This window comes from Coregonus clupeaformis, chromosome 19, assembly GCF_020615455.1.
Source record: "Coregonus clupeaformis isolate EN_2021a chromosome 19, ASM2061545v1, whole genome shotgun sequence".
Classification (NCBI taxonomy): domain Eukaryota; kingdom Metazoa; phylum Chordata; class Actinopteri; order Salmoniformes; family Salmonidae; genus Coregonus; species Coregonus clupeaformis.
The window spans coordinates 48,423,877-48,442,565 of record NC_059210.1 but is presented as its reverse complement, the minus strand read 5'-3'; the positions used below and the strand labels follow the sequence as shown (position 1 = coordinate 48,442,565).

General features: G+C 44.8%; 1 protein-coding gene across 1 annotated transcript in view; it reads right to left on the bottom strand.

Moving 5' to 3' along the window:
* Window positions 1-1,008: 1,008 nt before the first annotated feature.
* The window catches only part of LOC121532201 (inactive serine protease PAMR1), a 56,154-nt gene continuing 38,473 nt past the window's right edge, over window positions 1,009-18,689 (bottom strand). Inside the window, exons 7-14 of the mRNA XM_041837987.1 lie at window positions 11,410-11,580; window positions 10,970-11,161; window positions 9,644-10,735; window positions 9,277-9,453; window positions 8,993-9,059; window positions 7,714-7,946; window positions 4,658-5,034; window positions 1,009-2,096 (exon numbers count right to left, since the gene is read on the bottom strand). Coding sequence (XP_041693921.1) covers window positions 1,527-2,096; window positions 4,658-5,034; window positions 7,714-7,946; window positions 8,993-9,059; window positions 9,277-9,453; window positions 9,644-10,735; window positions 10,970-11,161; window positions 11,410-11,580 — 2,879 coding nt within the window. The 3' untranslated portion in view covers window positions 1,009-1,526. The remainder of the gene's footprint in view (window positions 2,097-4,657; window positions 5,035-7,713; window positions 7,947-8,992; window positions 9,060-9,276; window positions 9,454-9,643; window positions 10,736-10,969; window positions 11,162-11,409; window positions 11,581-18,689) is intronic.

Genomic DNA, 18,689 nt, shown 5'->3' with positions numbered 1-18,689 from the left:
TGTGTGTGTGTGTGTGTGTGTGTGTGTGTGTGTGTGTGTGTGTGCAAGAGAGAGAGTGTGAGAAGAAAGAGCAAGGTGGGGAAAGGTACAGTAGGTGTGCTGCAACGTATAGCAGAGAACAGTGGACACACACACACTTACAGTGCTTCACACACACCACACACATATGGTCATGATAATTACAAGCTGATCTTAATCTGTGCTGGGCTTGTGGGCTTGTTCTGAAGTCGTTTTTTGTAGATGTAGTAGACATTGTAAGAGAGAAAGTGGAGTGAGTACCATTTTGGTGTGTGTGAATACCAAGTCCCTCTGGCTGTGAGCTTTGGGCTGAGCCTGTCTCAGAGCAACACCTCACCACACAACACCTCTCCCCTATTTGACCTAGATAGTTTGTGTGTATGTATTGATATGTCGGCTACGTGTGCCTTTTTAAGAATTGATGTAGTTGTGTCCTTGAGCTGTTCTTGTCTATTAATGTTCTGTATTATGTCATGTTTCATGTTTTGTGTGGACCCCATGAAGAGTAGCTGCTGCTTTTGCAATGGGGATTCTAATAAAATACCAAAATGCCAATGCCAGAGCATCCCTCCATATAAATTGACATTTTAAAACTGCCACCCTGTGGCTAAATGTTCACACTACACTTTCTCCATCGATTACTTCCCTAATTTTCTCTTTAGATGCTTGCAGAGCGGTCAACACTTAAATTATTAACTGCGTTATACACACTTTATTAACTGTGTAGGCACATAAAAGAAGGGGAAATTATTTTGTTAATTACTTCAGTTTGCCGGTGTTCGATTGCAGCCCTTCATTGTTTATATTTTACCTGGATTAATTCATAGGCTGAAGAACTGGCCCTGGCCAAACGGCGGTCTGATTTACATAGCAAGTGCCAGGTTCTCTCTCTCAATTATATTTAGTAGAATCACATGGGTATCCTTTGAATTAATGCAGGATGAAAGCTCACAGAACCACACTCGATGAACAACTCTAACCAGACCACCGTGTCTTCACACACAACCACATATCTTTAATTAAAAACAACATTACTTTTCTGTCCTTCTATACAATATGTACATCCCTTGAGCCACGTGCAGAGCCATAATAATAATACATTACATGATATATACATATGAAAGAATACAATGAAAACCAGCTTTTCCCAGAGGCCTGAGGGAACTGGTTTTCTGATTGTTTTCAAGTCTAACACCAAATTAGGTAAAACCTGAACACTGAAGTACTGTGCTGAGTGGAGCGCAGCTTTACCTGATCAGTTTGTGTTAGGGCCTCCTAAAGTCAGCTCAGAGCACTGTGCAGTCCAGTGTTACTCTGATCTTTACTGACCACACTCCCTGCCTGGGTATGACAAGAAGAAGGTAGATGGGAGGAGGAAGGAGGGAGAATGGAGAAAGACGTTGGCAAATAAAAGTAAGAGGGGAAATAATGATGAAGAAAAAGAGGGGGTAGTTGGTTGAAGAGAGGGAGGAAAAGAGAGATACAAGGCGAGTCACATCCTGGTGATGTCACTTCATATGGCTCTCTATCCAGTCTTTGAAGTTGGCCACATGTGTGTACACAGTAAACAGGTCCGGGTCACACTCTCCCTGGTCATAGCCGAAACTCACCAACCCCAGCAGCCGCCACTCCCCTTTGGACTTGTCCCGCCTCGCTGGAGAGGCAAGAGAGGGGTCCTGGGCGGAGCCTGTCTGGGCAGGAAGGATCAGGATACCTCCTGTGTCCGCGGGACAGATGTTAGACGGGCTGTAGTCGGGTCGCTGGCGGCCACAGAGCATGTTGTCCGTGACACTCACGGGCATCCCTTTACGGGCGTACTGCTGCTCACAGGGCACCACGTCGGCCAGGTGCTGCACACCCACCCTGGCCTGCTCCTCTTCCCCAATCCGGGGGTCCTGCAGGGGGGCCCAGCCCATCACCAACCCTTCTCTGGAGGTCACCTCTCCCCCCTGGGTGTCAGGTAGGCAGAGGGGCAGGACCTTCTCCCCGATACGAACCTTGTCCAGCAGCTTGATTACTGCCAGGTCTGAGTCAAGAACCAGGGGGTCGTAGTTGGGGTGGATAGAGATGGAGGCCACCTGAAGGAGAAGAGGAGGGATGGGTAGAGAGACAGAAAGGAACGATCATCAGGGAGAGAGAGAAAATAGACTGGTCAGAGAAAGAAGGGATGGTCAGTGAGCGAAGGGATGGTCAGAATGAAGAAGGAATTTTCAGAGATAGAGAGGAGGGATGGTAAGAGAAAGAATAGAGAAAGAAAGGGGGTGTCAAAAAAAGAAAAGCTGTAGACAGAAGAGAGACCCTGTGCCAAACCTAACAGCAGGGTGACAGCTAGGCTGTCAGTGGGATGGCTGTGCTTGTTACCTGGCAACTCACTCACACAAAAGTATGTGGGCACCCCTTCAAATGAGTGGATTTAGCTATTTCAGCCACATCTGTTGCTGACAGATGTATCAAATCGAGCACACCGCCATGCAATCTCCATAGACAAACATTGACAGTAGAATGGCCTTACTGAAGAGCTCAGTGACTTTCAACGTGGCACTGTCATAGTATGCCACCTTTCCAACAAGTCAGTTCGTCAAATTTCTGCCCTGCTAAAGCTGCCCCGGTCAACTGTAAGTGCTGTTATTGTGTAGTGGAAACGTCTAGGCGCAACAACGGCTCAGTCGCGAAGTGGTAGGCCACACAAGCTCACAGAACGGTACCGTGAGTGCTGAATCGTGTAGCGGGTAAAAATCATCTGTTCTCGGTTGTAACACTTACGAGTTCCAAACTGCCTCTGGAAGCAACATCAGCACAATAACTGTTCGTCGGGAGCTTCATGAAATGGGTTTCCATGGCTGAGCAGCCGCACACAAGCCTAAGATCACCATGCGTAATGTCAAGTGTCAGCGGGAGTGGTGTAAAGCTCTCCGCCATTGGATTGGAGCAGTGGAAACGTGTTCTCTGGAGTGATGAATCATGCTTCACCATCTGGCAGTCTGACGGATGAATCTGGGTTTGGCGGATGCCAGGAAAACGCTACATGCCCCAATGCATAGTGCCAACTGTAAAGTTTGGTAGAGGAGGAATAATGGTCTGGGGCTGTTTTTCATGGTTCGGGCTAGGCCCTTAGTTCCAGTGAAGGGAAATAATAATAATAATATAATATAATAATAATAATTAATCTCAACACTACAGCATACAATGACATTCTAGACGATTCTGTGCTTCCAACTTCGTGGCAACAGTTTGGGGAAGGCCCTTTCCTGTTTCAGCATGACAACATCCCCGTGCACAAAGCGAGGTCCATACAGAAATGTTCCTATGTTCCAACATCTAGTGGAAAGCCTTCCCAGAAGAGTGGAGGCTGTTATAGAAGCAAAGGTGGGACCAACTCCATATGAATGCCTATGAGTTTGGAATGAGATGTTCAATGAGCAGGTGTCCACATACTTTTTGTCATGTAGCATATATTAATTGACAGCCCTTTATAAAGTGCATAATGTACCATTACACCATATTATTTACAATACACTGCAAAATGGCAATACGCTACTGTATATGTTGGTTAGATCCAGACTAGCCATGTCGCACAACCACATTGGTGTTTACTTACGGTCAAAGTAACTTTCTGGCACCTATTCAACGATTGAACGTAAACAAACATGGGGCTGTTTTACATGGCTAGATGTAGTAGACATGATGTCATGTTTGTGAAAGCATACATTTTAATTGGACACAGGTTCAAAACCACCCAGCCATTGGTATTATATAGACGTAGACCTTGAGCTTTTACCATCCCATAAGGCTTGAAAATGTACCTATAGAGTGTGTAACATCATGTGTGATGAACTGTACACCATAGTTATATTTCAGTCTAATCATTGCAGTGTGGCTGAGTACAGGTGGTCTCCTCTAGGCTATATACTATAACCCCCTCATTCCCTCATTCCCTACTCCCCAACCACCCAACCACCTACCCAGTTAGCATTCTCCAAACCCCCTCTCACTCCCCACCCCCAACCGACCAACCCAGTTAGCCCTCTCCAAACCACCTCTCACTCCCCACCCCCCACTGACCAACCCAGTTAGCTCTCTCCAAACTCCCTCTCACCCCCCACACCCGAACAACTAACTCAGTTAGCCCTCTCCAAACTGGCTCTCACTCCCCACCCCCCACTGACCAACCCAGTTAGCCCTCTCCAAACCCTCTCTCACTCCCCACCCCCACCCACCAACCCAGTTAGCCCTCCAAATCCCCTCTCACTCCCACCCACCAACCCAGTTATCCGTCTCCAAACCCCCTCTCACTCCCTACCCCCCACCCACCAACCCAGTTAGCCCTCTCCAAACCCACTCTCAGTCCCCACCCCCCACCCACCAACACAGTTAGCCCTCTTCAAATCCTCCCTCACTACCCACTCCCTACCCACCAATCCAGTTAGCCCTCCAAACCCCCCTCTTACTCCCCACCCCCACCCACCAACCCAGTAAGCCCTCTCCAAACCCCCTCTCACTCCCCACCCACCAACCTAGTTAGACCTCTCCAAACCCTCTCTCACTCCCCACCACCCACCCACCAACCCATTTAGCCCTCTCCAAAACAGCTCTCACTCTCTACTCCCCACCCTTCAGCCCTCTCCATCCCCGCTCTTACCCTGAGATGCTGCAAGCCCTTGGTCTCTCTGAGGTCACTGCGGTAGTGTTTTCCCATCACCACCTTGACCGTGGCTGCATCCAGTGGGTACAGCTTCCCCAGCTCAGTCACACAGTGGGCTGCCAACACCACACTCCGCTGGTTCACCAGGGCCCCGCTACACACCAGCTGCCAGCCTGAGGCCTCGTCCTGCCCCTTGGATCTAGCCCCAGCACCTGATCCAGCTCCAGCCTCCTTCTTTAGTGACCCAGCAAGGCTGGCCTTCTTGTCCAGCTTGGTCCCTGCTCCGTTGGTGGGGCGTCGGTAGATGGCGGCTAGCCAGGGCCAGTGGGACTCTGCCGGGCTCTGGGGGTCAAAGGTGGGGTGCTTCCCACACACTGGGAAAAGAGAAGGATGGAGAGACAAGGGTGGAGGAGAGGAAAGTGTGGTCGGGGAGGAGAAGGGTGGGAAAGAAGGAGAAGGAAGACATTGATAAAACAACATTTGATACTGTGTGAAAACCTTATTCCACATCACACCCACCCTGGAATAGTACTTTTTCAGCACAATTTTCTTGATTGCTTAATGTCTAAGTGTGGTTTGAAAGTGCAATTCTAGCATGCCTAGGTGGCAAGACAAACCTTTCCTTATATTACAATTTTTCTCAATTGTTTACACACAAATACTGGTACTTGAGACACAATGACCACAACATGTAACTCATGCACCAACCCCCTGAACCAATTCTGCTAAACTACAAGCACAATTCCTGCTTTACACTTTTTTCAAAACACTACACACAAATCTTTGCATTTGGCACAATTTTCATGCAGAAAATATATTGTTTTCATAATGAACACACTGCCATTCAAATATGCACACTGACTCATCACATGGGCAAACACCCGTCACAAAGTTTTACAATTAACAATCAGAGCTTTAGCATAAAAGGGCAACAGGTAAGCTCTTCTGTTTTGGAGCAATGGATGCCAACATTGGAAACAGAGGCAGAGCCAGAGGAGTGAGAGTAAGAGGAGGAGGACGGGGAGGACAAGGACAAGGACGAGGATGAGGAAGGCCAAGGACCGTAATCTCTGATGAGATCCGAGCCACTTTGGTTGATCATGTGGTCAACCATGGTCTAACAATGAGGGAGGCTGGGCAAAGAGTACAGCCAAATTTGAGCAGCTACACTGTAGCATCCATCATCCGGACATTCCGAAATGAGAATAGGTAAGAAATCTACTCTCACTAGAAAATTGCAGTACTGCATATCAATACAGTACTCAATGAGTACAGTAGTACAGTATTGCCTGTGGAGTGTTCTGTAGGACTGTAAAAATAAAGTATGTTTCAAGTATTTGGGAAATGTATTTCTACTTTGTATTTACAGCATTTTACTCTTTGTTTGGCAGAACTGAAAGATTACCAACACAAGGTGGTCGGGAACGTGTTCTGTCTCCTGAACAGGAAACTGAAATCATGAACATGGTCCTAGAAAATAACGCCATAACATTACGGCAAATACAAAGAAAAATAATAGAAAACAATGAGATATTTCAAAATATTGATAGGGTAAGCTTATCAACACTGGACCGTGTCTTGCGCAGAAATAATCTCAGGATGAAGCAGGTCTACAGGGTGCCATTTGAACGCAATTCAGAAAGAGTCAAAGAATTGCGATATAATTATGTGCAAGTGAGTCCTATACAATCCCACAATTGATACATACTCTCAACACTGTATAAATTATACATATTTCAGTATTGTAATCATAATGATTGTGCTTCACAATAGTGACCACTCCATGTCTATTTCTGATATTGTCATGTGTGTTTCAGAGAGTACTTGAGCTAGAGGTGGCTGCAGTGGAGCACCAGTTCATCTTCATTGATGAGGTTGGATTCAACCTCACAAAAAGACGAAAGAGGGGAAGGAATATCGGCCAGCGTGCCATTGTTCAAGTCCCTGGCCAGCGCGGAGGGAACATCACAATGTGTGCAGCGATTACCCACCACGGCATCATCCATCACCATGCTACCCTTGGCCCCTACAACACGGCCCATCTGATTACATTCCTGGACACCCTACACAACACACTCATTCCACCAGATCAGGTAGATGGCCCAGAGCAGCTCAGGTACGTTGTCATTTGGGACAACGTAAGTTTCCACAGGGCTGCTCTGGTTCGTAACTGGTTCACTGCCCACCCACGCTTTTTAGTTGTTTATCTCCCTCCATATTCTCCAATTTTTTTCTGCCTGGAGATGGAAAGTGTATGACCGAAATCCACAAACGCGTATACCTCTTCTCCAAGCTATGGAAGATGCATGTGGAGATATAGCAGCTGATGCTTTTCATGGCTGGAATCGCCATGCTAGGCAATATTTCCCCCACTGCTTGGCCAGGGAAAACATTGCTTGTGATGTGGGTGAGGTGCTGTGGCCAGACCGCAACAGAAGAGAAGATGCAGCATCATATATATATATATATATATTTTTTTTCTGTAACTGTATACATTCAATTATTCTGTTTTGTATGTAGACCACTGTATGTGCAACTTTGTGTTGGTTGGGAATGGGATGTACACAGTGTACATTGTTTTTGTGGGAAAAATGAAATATATTTGTTACCGTGTATTTGTGTGTTCTGAGTATAAAAACAATATTCTCAAATATTTTACAACACACTTATGTATGTACTGTCTGTAGTAATGGCAACACTGAACCAAAAAAAGGCCTAAGTCATTATGATGAATGGAGAAGAAATGTTTTCCATTCATCATAGTGTTTTACATTGAGCACATCAGTGTTCAACTGGTTCTTATAAATGTCTATTCATATGATGGTTTGTGTGTGTCATTTGAAAACAAAATACAATTTTGATAAGAAATAACATTGTTTTGAATGTAAAGTTTCATTTTGCTGGAGAATTGAGGGGTTTTGCCCATTGTGTGTGTGTTTTTTGTTTTGTGTGTAGAGTTCTGAGAATATGAGGCATGCTTTCAGAAAATGTGTGTAAACAATCGAGAAAAACTGTAAGATATACATCAAGTAATGTGGCTCTGCTGCCCTCACCTGGCGAACAGGAGACATGACGCCCACTCCACTTGCCAGTCTTGAGGCAGGTGCGGCGTGCGCTGCCTGAGTGTTGGTAAAAGGGAGAGGCACACTCGTACGCTATGTGAGTGTAGAGGTGGTGGAAGCCCTGGGGCAGCTGGGATAGCACTGGAGGACCTTTGGTGGGGCTGGTGGACTGGAACATCCTCACAAACCCAGAGGAAGAGTAGAGCTTATGCACAGGGGTCTTCCTGAGAGGGAGAGAGGAGAGGGGTCCATGGAGATGCCTTTACAGAAACAAACTAGTGTATAATGTACCTAAAGAGGCTAGCAGTGTGTATAAGTCCTTTTAGGTTTTTAAATTGTTAATTTATAGGCAGAGGCTGCGGATCTGCAGGTAACTTCCCCGTTCCACCCCCGTCTCGCCCCCCTGGAACCCCTGGAAAGATCTGTATCACGTTCTGCGCATGTGTTTCTTTACCTCTATTTAACGCAAAATAAATGTGTGGTCACCCTCCCTTCACATTTCTCACTGTCAATTATGAATGATCTTCTTAGTTATGTACAGTGTTGCAATTTTAGAGCAGATAGTGTTAACAAACTGTAGCATAGCCTACCTGTGTTTTGTTTCAATCAATGCATATATTGAGTTGTGCCCGCATGAGAGAGAAATGCGACCATTCACACAATCGTCCTAAAATCTCATTAGAAATGAGGTGGTGTTTTTTGTCTTACAGTAACGTTATACTACTGTATGCTATTATATTTGGCTCTGTTATGTACAACACTATCATTATGTGATCTTGCAGATATTGATTCAGCTTTGATCGAGCACCATTCACCAGAGTAGTCCGCTCTCTACGAGTAGAGCGCAGAGACTGTGCCTAAAGTAGAGAATCCTGCACATGCACAAACTTCGGGACCTTTAGCTGTTGGGAAGAAAGATCCAGGAAAAGTCAGATCCGCAGCCACATTTTTATGTGGGCATCACATGGTAAAGTGGTTCTGTCACACACTAAAAAGAGCTAAGTCTTCTGCTGTGATGTGTGTATTAAGGAGGTTCATACATAATGTTTATGGTCTCTCTTGTGTGGTGTGCCAATGATGTTGGTATATGATTATGCACATATACTGTACGTTTTATGTATGTGGTTTTGATATATCATGACTGCAATGTTAATGTGGATAAACAGTATAGTGTTGGTTAATGCTTACGTCTGGCATTTAATGTAGACTATATAATGTGTATGTTTATGTGTGCTCTGTAACATAATATATTATACATCGTTAGACATACCTGGATGGAGCCTGTGCAGGCAGAACTCTCTGTTTGACCAGCTCTGAGACCTTGGGCTCTCTGCAGGCTGCAGACAAACACAGGGTTCCCATTAAAACCTACTTACAGGCTGGCAGCCGCTTTCATTCTCAATGTTGGGTTGAGAGTGCTCAACTGGCAGGTGCTACAGTGTGTCCCTTGCTGATAATGCAGGCACACACACACACACACACACACACACACACACACACACACACACACACACACACACACACACACAAACTCGCACACACGTAAGTGCCTACCTCTCACACAAAGGGGTTGAGTGCCCCCCCAGGTGCCGCCAGGCTGGCAGGTGCGTCTGGCGTCACCACTCAGAGCGTTTGAGTGGTTACAAAAGAACTCTACTGTCTCTGGCACCAGCCCTGGCACTACCTGCTGGTACCCGTGGTAGAGCTGTGGGAGAGGGGGACAGCTCCTCTCTGGAAGGAGAGACGGAGGGAAAAGAGGGGAAAGAGAGCAGGCGGAGAGTGGAAGATAGATAGGTGGAGAGGGAGTGAGAGAGTGGAGGAGAAAATGTAAGATGCTGAGGGTCATTATAATATCTGTTTCAATAATGCAGTGTATTGTACAACATGCACCTGAAGTGTTTGGGGTGATTCTGAGTCTTACCATTGATGCTTTGGTTTTCTCTCTTCTCATCCTCAGACTCTTCTTTAGTTGGTTTGTCTGAATCTTTTCCTGTATTTTCTTCTTCAGGTTTGCTTGTACTTGCCATTGTATCTTTAGTTGAGCCTATATCTTTAGTTGAGCCTATATTTTTAGTTGAGCCTTTATCTTTAGTTGCTCCTATATCTTTGCGTTGCTTTTCTGCAAGCCTCTCGGTTTCCTGACCTCCTGATAAATATGGGGTGAACTGTGTGCTGTTGCTTCTAGTTGGAATAATAATCTTCACAATGTCTTTAGACACTGTTGTATTCATACCGTGCTCTATGTCATTGGTGCCAAACACATCCGTAACAGTGGCAAATGTGTCTCCCCTTGGTTTTAACTCAGTGTAATCTATGGCAAATGTGTCTCCCCTTGGTTTTAACTCTGTGTAATCTATGGCAAATGTGTCTCCCCTTGGTTTTAACTCAGTGTAATCTATGGCAAATGTGTCTCCCCTTGGTTTTAAGTCATTAGGATCAACTATGTTTGGATCACTGCTGTTATCTACTGGTGCCTCTTTCTTCTCCTCTTCCTCCTGTCCTTTATCCTCCAGCACCACCACTATCTCAGGGATCTCTGTTGTCTTTCCTATCTCCCGTATCACGTCTGTGTCTCCCCCAGTATCTGGACTGCCATCTGTGTCCGCGTTGGTTTTCCCCACATAATTTTCTCTCCCTCCCTCCACTGTGTTTATGATGTCATCCGTTTCTTTACTGTCCACTTTATCCTTGGTACCTCCAGTAGGTTTTTCTAGCCCAGTTTCTTTTTCTTTGTCACTTGTTTTATCCTCGCTTCGTCCTGGGATGTTAACCAGAGTAATGTCTATGTTTTTATCTTTACCGTCCACTGTTGTGTTCCTCAGGCCTGTGTCTGGATCTTTACCAGCCACGTCCTCCTTGATACCTGTATTACTGTCTATCTCTTTGTCTTTGGGTTTTTCAATGTCTTTGTCAGTGTCTTTCTCTTTTTCTGCATCCTTTTCTTTGTCCTTCTCTGTATCTCTTGCTATGTCATTTTCTTTGTCTTTGCCTGGTTCAGCAAGTGTATTATTCACTGTATATAAAAAGAGAGAAAACAAGTGACTTTCTGGATAGAAAATAAGTGTTGTTATACAGTTCTGAATGGTTGCACACATTCTACTAGTACAATATAATCAATTTCACGCAGGCCTGGTCATGTAGCACATAGTAATTCCTAATAATAGTAGGTCCACCTTTGATGTCTATCAAAACCTGTTCCCACTGTCTCCAAACTCTGATTCCCATCATGCCTTGCTCTGACCCTAACCTTTGCCACATGTGGGGGCTGTTCCGCTCCAGGTGTTGTTGGGCAAACAGGTCCTCTGGTGCGTCCCGCTCAGCTTGTAGGGCCGGTAGCACAGGTACTGTAGGGCTATGATGACGTCATTGGGCCCGTACACAAGGAAGTGGTCTCCATGGACAGGCTTGGCTGGGATGGCACAGAATTTCACCATAGGCACTGCAGAGGAACACAGATAACATGTAGGCTCAGTGAAGCTGGGATTCAGATTGTCAGACGCTATTGCATTTGCAGATGATTTGTAAATATGTTTATTCCTTAGAGGAGCTGTTGTGTTCACATGTCTCAAATGGTATTGTATAAAACAAACCTACAGTGTCAAGGTCACTAAGGTCAATCAGGTTGGATTTTTCAGTAAGCATCTAAATTGTGCATTGTGCTGTGCCTCTTTCTCTCTGGCCTCTTACCACATTGAGGGACAGGTGCGCTCCAGCTGCCATCCCGGAGGCAGATGGCGGTGCGGATCCCCCTCAGCTCGAACCCAGGGTCACAGCGGAACGTGACTCGTGCCCCTGAGTGATGGAATACCCCCTCTGTGGAGCCATGGACAGGTACTGGGGGCCTCCTGCACCCTACAACTGGAAGGACACAAAAACATATGTACAAAGACATTAGAGAGACCTCAGAATGTAGTGCTACACACAGTCATATATAAACAACCCTCCTCACACATTCTGAACACATTGTTACAGTGTTTTGTCTTCTGTCCACTATAATGCTAACAATCTTCTGCCAGCCCTAAACACAACTTCATCCCACTTCGTCAGAATAGACCACACAGCTACTGCTCACATAACCTTCAGTGCGTTTACTGCTGTGCGGTATTAGGTGTTAACACACCTCCTTCTGAACAGCCACCTACAGCTTCAGGGCTCTCCGAACCCAGTTCACAGCTCACAAACCCATTCTTCCTCCTCAGAATGACCTCTTTGAGCAGCTAGAAGTTTATAAATATAGCCTCCACATCTTACTGCCTCATTAATAGATAATTTCAGCAGGCTTGGAAAAAGTGTGAACAGCTCACATGGGGATGCTAACACATTGTCTGTAACGGAGGAATAAATAGAACACTCCCAGTAAAAATATGCTTTAGTTAAACTGTTCCATTTTCCAAGGTACTGGTTGTTTTTATGATGTGGGTTAGTAGCATGCGGCTTGGGTTGGTCGAGTGGAATGGAATAGTGTGTAAATGTTCAGACAATGCCCGACTGTGAAACAGAGTATTTGATTGACACAAATAGCACTCATCAAGTTGTAGTTCACCATTGGGTCCCCTCTCTCTGATCCGGAACGAAGCTAAATACCAAGCACACACATATCTGCACAAACACATGCATACACCTACATACACTTAAACACACCTACACAAACGTATTATGTTCATGCTATATCACTCTGGCCATACTGTGGCTATTGGGGCAGAGGATTGCAGGACCAGCCCCGTGCCTCTCTCCCTCTCTCTGGCCATGGTCTGACAGAAGTGTGGTCCAAAACCATCAGAGGAACCCTCCCTATAATCACTGTCTCCCTGCCTTCCAGCATTTCCACCCTTCAGTCGAGCCGCATTTGGGATGGGACAGGGGGAATTAGCTTGGAATTCCAGACATGGAAAATAAAAAATGTTTAAAAAAAAGCTAAAATGTGGAGGGATGTTGAATTGAGAGCCTATCAAATCCTCTGTTTGCCCACACCCCAGTCCTCCCGTCCCAGTGTCTGTCTGTCTGTCCATCCATCTGTCTGTCCATCCATCTGTCTGTCCATCCATCTGTCTGTCTGTCTGTCTGTCTGTCTGTCTGTCTGTCTGTCTGTCTGTCTGTCTGTCTGTCTGTCTCTCTCCACCAGTATATCTCCTACTGGGCTCTCTCTACTGGGATGAGTCATAGGGCCATTATGAAGGAATGCTAACAGAGGATGTTATGATTAAAGAAGCACAATTAATTCACCACTAAGTCCTGTCAACGCCTCGGAAACTATGGTTCAATATTCTTAGTCTAAAATAAAGACTGCATCGGAAATATACAGAAAGTTAGGAAAGAATCCTTTCTTGAAATCATGTTATTCTGACAAAGGTTGTATACGACATTAGTGTTATCCTAAATCTACCTCACAAACGAGCAGTCCAGCCCTCCTCACGGGAATACCAGATGAACGAACAACAAGTACGAAATTCCATCCCTCCACTTCTCCAATGCGTTTTATGAGCGCCTCTCATCCAATGGAAAAGCTGCCTCATATTATAGAGGCAGGTTTGTTTCAACATTAGTTGTATAGACTAAAGGTTAGCCCTGAAAAAACGACAAGGCTCTTGGCCAGGCTGTTTTCACAGGGTAAACAGTGGGAGGGCGGGGTGGAGGGGAGGGGTGTGAAGGTGGGTAAGGAAACCCAGGCCTGAGTCCAGACGGCCATAAAGAAGCAGGGTTGTTGTGTAGCTGTGGACAGAAGGAGCTCCAGCTATACAGGGCCCTGTTGGAGCCCTCTCAGGATAAAGTAGGGGGCTGCCTGGCACGATTTGGTTGGCAGGCAGGTGACTGCCCCAGATTCAGTGTCACGATCGTCGTAAGAGGCAGACCAAGGCGCAGCGTGATATGCGTACATCTTTTATTTCAGTACACCACACGAAAAAACAACAAACCAAATGATACGTGAAGTCCTAGGTTAACACACCAAAACAAACCTTACGGAACAAGATCCCACAAATAACTAGTGCCAACCGGCTGCCTAAGTATGGTTCCCAATCAGAGACAACGAGAATCAGCTGCCTCTGATTGGGAACCACCCTGGCCAACATAGAAAACACGAACTAGAACGAAACATAGAAAATACAACATAGACACTACACACCCTGGCTCAACATTAAAGAGTCCCCAGAGCCAGGGCGTGACATTCAGATGGGCTGAGGGAAGCTTAGCCTAGCTTAGTCTTGCTCACTCATTTTCCATTTGCCCAAATCTATAATTCTCTATCTCTCGCCCTGTCTCTCTCTTCCTCTCTGCCTCTCCCTCTCGCTCTCGTCATTCGCTCTCAGTCTGTCTTTCTCTTGAAGACGTTTACTATCCATTCATACAGTAAACTTAGACGGTGAGGTGTAGTTTCAAGAAGTCAGAATTCTGTCAGGTGGTCATAGTAATTTATGGTCCATCTGTCGACATTGGACACAGTTTCCCCCAGCAGCTGATTGCCCAGGGCTAGAGAGGGAGATAACCAGTAGGGAATATGGATATTTTGTATTTGTATTTATTATGTGCTGCCAAGGCAGCAGCTACTCTTCCTGGGGTCCAACAAAATTAAGGTAGTTATACATTTAAAAAACATTACAATACATTCATAACAGATTTCACAACATATTAAGTGTGTACCCTCAGGCCTCTACTCTACTACCACATATCTATAACACAAAATCCATGTGTACATTTGTGTATAGTGCGTATGTTATTGTGTGTTTGTATGCATGTGTCTATGTTTGTGTTGCTTCACAGTCCCCGCTGTTCCATAAGGTGTATTTTGTGTTTTAAATCTAATTTTACTGCTGGCATGAGTTACTTGATGTGGACTAGAGTTCCATGTAGTCATGGCTCTATGCCTTAGACCACTGCGCCACTCTCCCGAGTGGCGCAGTGGTCTAAGGCACTGCATCGCAGTGCTAGCTGTGCCACTAGAGATCCTGGTTCGAATTCAGGCTCTGTCGTAGCCGGCCGCGACAGGGAGACCCAATGGGCGGCGCACAATTGGCCCAGCGTCGTCCAGGATAGGGGAGGGAATGGCCGGCAGGGATGTAGCTCAGTTGGTAGAGCATGGCGTTTGCAACGGCAGGGTTGTGGGTTCGATTCCCACGGGGGGCCAGTATGAAAAATAAAAATAAATGTATGCACTCACTAACTGTAAGTCGCTCTGGATAAGAGCGTCTGCTAAATGACGTAAATGTAGTACTGTGCGCCTCCCATAGTCTGTTCTTGACTTGGGGACTATGAAGAGACCTCTGGTGGCAGGTCTTGTGGGGTATGCATGGGTGTCCGAACTGTGTGCCAGTAGTTCAAATGGACAGCTCGGTGCATTCAACATGTCAAAGTAGTGATGAAGTCAATCTCTCCACCACTTTGAGCCAGGAGACATGCATATTATTAATATTAGCTCTCTGTGTACATCCAAGGGCCAGCCGTGCTGCTCTGTTCTGAGCCAATTGCAATTTTCCTAAGTCCCTCTTTGTGGCACCTGACCACACAACTGAACAGTAGTCCAGGTGCGACAAAACTAGGGCCTGTAGGACCTGCCTTGTTGATAGTGCTGTTATAGACAGACTTCTCCCCATCCTAGCTATGTTTTGACCTTGACAGTTTACAATCCAGGGTTACTCCATGCAATTCAGTCTCCTCAACTTGCTCAATTTCCACATTATTCATTAGAAGATTAAGTTGGGGTTTAGGGTTTAGTGAATGATTTGTCCCAAATACAATGCTTTTAGTTTTAGAAATATTTAGGACTAACTAAATCCTTGCCACCCATTCTGAAACTAACTGCAGATCTTTGTTAAGTGTTGCTGTCATTTCAGTCACTGTGGTAGCTGACGTGTAAAGTGTTGAGTCATCCGCATACATAGACACACTGGCTTTACTCAAAGTCAGTGTCATGTCGTTAGTAAAGATTGAAAAAAGTAAGGGGCCTAGACAGCTGCCCTGGGGAATTCCTGATTCTACCTGGATTTTGTTGGAGAGGTTTCCATTAAAGAACACCCTCTGTGTTCTGTTAGACAGGTAACTCTTTATCCACAATATAGCAGGGGGTGTAAAGCCATAACACATACGTTTTTCCAGCAACAGACTATGATCGAAAATGTCAAAAGCCACACTGAAGTCTAACAAAACAGCCCCCACAATCTTTTTATCATCAATTTCTCTCAGCCAATCATCAGTCATTTGTGTAAGTGCTGTGCTTGTTGAATGTCCTTCTCTATAAGCGTGCTGAAAGTCTGTTGTCAATTTGTTTACTGTAAAATAGCATTTTATCTGTTAAACACCATTTTTTTCAAAAGTTTACTAAGGGTTGGTAACAGGTTGATTGGTCGGATATTTGAGCCAGTAAAGGGGGCTTTACTATTCTTAGGTAGGGGAATAACTTGTGCTTCCCTCCAGGCCTGAGGGCACACACTTTATAGTAGGCTTAATTGAAGATATAGCAAATAGGAGTGGTAATTTCGTCCGCTATTATCCTCAGTAATTTTCCATTGAAGTTGTCAGGCTTGTCATTGTTGATCGACAATAATACTTTTTCAACTCTTCCACACTTACTTTAAGGAATTCAATTCAATTCATAATTTGGTCAGGTATACTTGGATGTGTAGTGTCAGGGTTTGTTGCTGGCATGTCATGCCTAAGTTTGCTAATATTGCCAATGAAAAAATAATTAAAGTAGTTGACAACATCAGTGGGTTTTGTGATGAATGAGCCATCTGATTCAATGAATGATGGAGCGGAGTTTGCCCAAGATTTCATTTAAGGTGATCCAAAGCTTTTTACTATCATTCTTTATGTCATTTATCTTTGTTTCATAGTGTAGTTTCTTGTAATATTTATTCAGTTTAGTCACATGATTTCTCAAGTTGCAGTACGTTTGCCAATTGGTTGTACATCTCTTTTGCCTCATCCCTCTCAACCATACCATTTTTCAATTCCTCATCAATCCATGGGGATTTAACAGTTTTTACAGTAATTTTCTTAATGGGTGCATGCCTATTAGTAACTGGGATAAGCAATTTCATAAATGTGTCAAGTGCAGCGTCTGGTTGCTCGTCATTTACACACCAAGGACCAACAAATATTCTTCACATCAACATCATAGGAATCACTACGAAACGTCTTATATGACCTCCTATACACAATATTAGGCACAGCCTTTGGAACTTTGGTTTTCCTAGATAAAGTGGGGAAAAAAAGTATTTAGTCAGCCACCAATTGTGCAAGTTCTCCCACTTAAAAAGATGAGAGAGGCCTGTAATTTTCATCATAGGTACACGTCAACTATGACAGACAAATTGAGAGAAAAAAATTCCAGAAAATCACATTGTAGGATTTTTTATGAATTTATTTGCATATTATGGTGGAAAATAAGTATTTGGTCACCTACAAACAAGCAAGATTTCTGGCTCTCACAGACCTGTAACTTCTTCTTTAAGAGGCTCCTCTGTCCTCCACTCGTTACCTGTATTAATGGCACCTGTTTGAACTTGTTATCAGTATAAAAGACACCTGTCCACAACCTCAAACAGTCACACTCCAAACTCCACTATGGCCAAGACCAAAGAGCTGTCAAAGGACACCAGAAACAAAATTGTAGACCTGCACCAGGCTGGGAAGACTGAATCTGCAATAGGTAAGCAGCTTGGTTTGAAGAAATCAACTGTGGGAGCAAATATTAGGAAATGGAAGACATACAAGACCACTGATAATCTCCCTCGATCTGGGGCTCCACGCAAGATCTCACCCCGTGGGGTCAAAATGATCACAAGAACGGTGAGCAAAAATCCCAGAACCACACGGGGGGACCTAGTGAATGACCTGCAGAGAGCTGGGACCAAAGTAACAAAGCCTACCATCAGTAACACACTACGCCGCCAGGGACTCAAATCCTGCAGTGCCAGACATGTCCCCCTGTTTAAGCCAGTACATGTCCAGGCCCGTCTGAAGTTTGCTAGAGTGCATTTGGATGATCCAGAAGAGGATTGGGAGAATGTCATATGGTCAGATGAAACCAAAATATAACTTTTTGGTAAAAACTCAACTCGTCGTGTTTGGAGGACAAAGAATGCTGAGTTGCATCCAAAGAACACCATACCTACTGTGAAGCATGGGGGTGGAAACATCATGCTTTGGGGCTGTTTTTCTGCAAAGGGACCAGGACGACTGATCCGTGTAAAGGAAAGAATGAATGGGGCCATGTATCGTGAGATTTTGAGTGAAAACCTCCTTCCATCAGCAAGGGCATTGAAGATGAAACGTGGCTGGGTCTTTCAGCATGACAATGATCCCAAACACACCGCCCGGGCAACGAAGGAGTGGCTTCGTAAGAAGCATTTCAAGGTCCTGGAGTGGCCTAGCCAGTCTCCAGATCTCAACCCCATAGAAAATCTTTGGAGGGAGTTGAAAGTCCGTGTTGCCCAGCGACAGCCCCAAAACATCACGGCTCTAGAGGAGATCTGCATGGAGGAATGGGCCAAAATACCAGCAACAGTGTGTGAAAACCTTGTGAAGACTTACAGAAAACGTTTGACCTGTGTCATTGCCAACAATGGGTATATAACAAAGTATTGAGAAACTTTTGTTATTGACCAAATACTTATTTTCCACCATAATTTGCAAATAAATTCATTAAAAATCCTACAACGTGATTTTCTGGATATTTTTTTCTCTTTTTGTCTGTCATAGTTGACATGTACCTATGATGAAAATTACAGGCCTCTCTCATCTTTTTAAGTGGGAGAACTTGCACAATTGGTGGCTGACTAAATGCTTTTTTTCCCCACTGTATGGCTACTATATTGCGATCACTACATCTGATAAATTTGGATACTACTTTCTAACAAATTTCTGCAGCATTAGTAAAGATATGATCAATACATGTTGATGATTTCATTACTGTACTGTTTGTAACTACCCTGGTAGGTTGATTGATAACCTGAACCAGGTTGCAGGTACTA